At 31.4% G+C, this 2,509-nt stretch overlaps 1 protein-coding gene across 1 annotated transcript in view; it reads right to left on the bottom strand.

Moving 5' to 3' along the window:
* The window catches only part of JAK2 (Janus kinase 2), a 118,625-nt gene that overhangs the window by 63,853 nt on the left and 52,263 nt on the right, over positions 1-2,509 (bottom strand). Inside the window, exon 3 of the mRNA XM_077759456.1 lies at positions 517-640. Coding sequence (XP_077615582.1) covers positions 517-640 — 124 coding nt within the window. The remainder of the gene's footprint in view (positions 1-516; positions 641-2,509) is intronic.

The raw sequence follows: 2,509 nt of genomic DNA, 5'->3' as shown, positions 1-2,509 counted from the left end.
CATCCTTTTTAAAATTTAATTATAATTTTAATTATAAATTTTTATAATTATAATTATAAATGATTATAAATTTTAAAATTTAATTATAATTATGTTAAAATTATAACCATAAGTGGTAAAGTAGCATCCTACCAGAAAAGCCCAGGACATTCTAGTGAAAAGACATTTATAAACACTTCCTCTAGTAGAGAAAAAGTCTTAAATGAAGTTCTGGTCCCTGTTATTAAGTACTCTGCAATTTAAAAATATGTTTGGATGTGCCTGAGTGGCTCAGTCAGTTGAACATCTGACCCAAGATGGGCACAGGTCATTATCTCACAGTCCTGACATCAAGCCCCAAGATGGGCTCCATGCCAAGTGTGGAGCCTGCTTAAGATTCTCTCTCTTCCCTCTCTGTCCCTTCCCCCACTCATAATAAATAAACTTAAATACATACATATATATGTATATATACTTGGTAATTCCTCTCACTTTGCCCTTTAACCATTAAATGAATCACCTTATTGTAGAAAGTACCTTATTCTGTAGAGTACACTGTGCCTGGTTGATTCATCTATATGGAAGACATGATTGGGCGGATACCAGATCCTTTCTGTTTCACTCATTAAAGCAAACATACTATGATACACAGGTGTGACTCCTAGGAAAGAGGTAAAAAAAGAAATGATTACAGATAGCAACGAGTTCATTTTTACACATCTGTAATGTTTGTTTGTAACATTTGTAATGGAGTTGAAATAACTCTTAATCAGCACAAATGCGGTAGCAGCTGACATCTTTTGGTTTAGCATGACTTACAACTGAATTCTTAATTTAATCTTTTTCCCTACGTTTTAAAACGTGATTGCTGGGACTCTTTCAAGCAGATTTTTAAAAACATTTTACCCAATTTTTTTAGTTGTCTTGAAGAGAAAGGCTGATTCAAATTTGTGTGTGTTTTAACTGACAATGAGGGTATCAACTAAACTATTTAGAAGTCATTGAATACCTTTAAGAGAAAAGCACAACAGTTATACTTTTAAATGTCAATTTTTACACAGTGCACTAGTAACTATATTTTCTGCACCTTTTTAAACTTACAAGGAAAAAATTTACGTGTCACCTTAAACTGCAAGGGTATATGATTTTTTTCAAAGATATTTTCGAAGGTACATTAACAAAGGTCTGAAGACTACTGAACTTTTTAAAAAACATACGAAACAAAAAGCCACACAATTAAATAATGCACACTATTTCCCAGCACATATAGAACATTCACACATACATATCCCAATCTTTTGGAGTCTAAGAACAAGTCTCCAAAGTGTCAGAGAATAATCACTATGTTCTCTAACCACACTTCAACAAAACAGAAATACTTAAAAAATTTAAAAAAAATTTTTTAATTCAAGTTAGTAATCATACTTAATCCTATATATTTGAAAACATAAGCCTCACAAAAACAAACATATTTTTATTCTAGTAATGTTTTCATTCTTTTCCACTGTAGACAAAAATGACACCAACTCAATACAACGACAATAAAGATATAAAATTTTTATTTAAATTATCAACACAACTGTTTACTTATAGAAATGTAATAATTTCAGTAAGTTACATATAAAAACAGTATTCCACAACAACTTTTAAATTATATGCTTGCATCATTCTCATATTTACACATACTTCTCATTATCTCAGAGATTATAGGAGAAATTATAACAAATTAAAGAGTATAGTGAATGATTAATAACATGTATTAAAAATTATGGAATATAGCTAAAGTGATACTTAAGAGGGAAAATTACAGCTTTAACCTGATTATATCAAAAGATAACAAAAAATGATCTAAGTTATCTAACTCAATACATTAAAAAACAGAATTATCTAGAAGACAGTTGAAAATGGGATAGAGTAGAAGTTAACAGAATAAAGATTCAAAAAGGAAAATCAAGAAAATAAAAGCTGATTACCTGCAATAACTAACAAAATAAATAAGCCTTTGTCAAATCTGATCAAGAAAAAAAACACAAATAAATACTGATGATTTTTTAAAGGTATAATTGGAGCACCTGACGCCAATATATTGGCTTAGTCAGTTAAGTGTCCCATTTCGGCTCAGGTCATGATCCCACAGTTCATGACTTCGAGGCCCAAATCAGGCTCTGTGCTGACAGCTGAGAGCCTGGAGTCTGCTTCAGATTCTGTGTCTCCCTCTCTTTCTCTCTGTCCTTCCCCCACTCACGCTCTGACTCTCTTTCTCTTTCAAAAATAAATAAACATCTTAAAAAATTAATTAAAATGTTTTAAAAAGTATAATTATAGGTTATGAAGACAAAAAGAAAATAAACAATGCCAATAAATTTGAAAATGTAGACAAATGGACAATTTTAAAACTGTATGTAACTTTAAAAAATGGATTCAAAAATAAAAAACTTCAGGGGTGCCTGGGTGGCTCAGTCAGTTGAGCATCCAACTTCGGCTCAGGTCATGATCTCACAGTTCATGAGTTTGAGCCTGCCCCCCCCCC

Source organism: Crocuta crocuta, unplaced genomic scaffold (assembly GCF_008692635.1).
Source record: "Crocuta crocuta isolate KB4526 unplaced genomic scaffold, BGI_CrCroc_1.0 scaffold41, whole genome shotgun sequence".
In the NCBI taxonomy this organism is placed as follows: Eukaryota; Metazoa; Chordata; class Mammalia; order Carnivora; family Hyaenidae; genus Crocuta; species Crocuta crocuta.
This window is presented reverse-complemented; position numbering and strand designations above follow the sequence as displayed.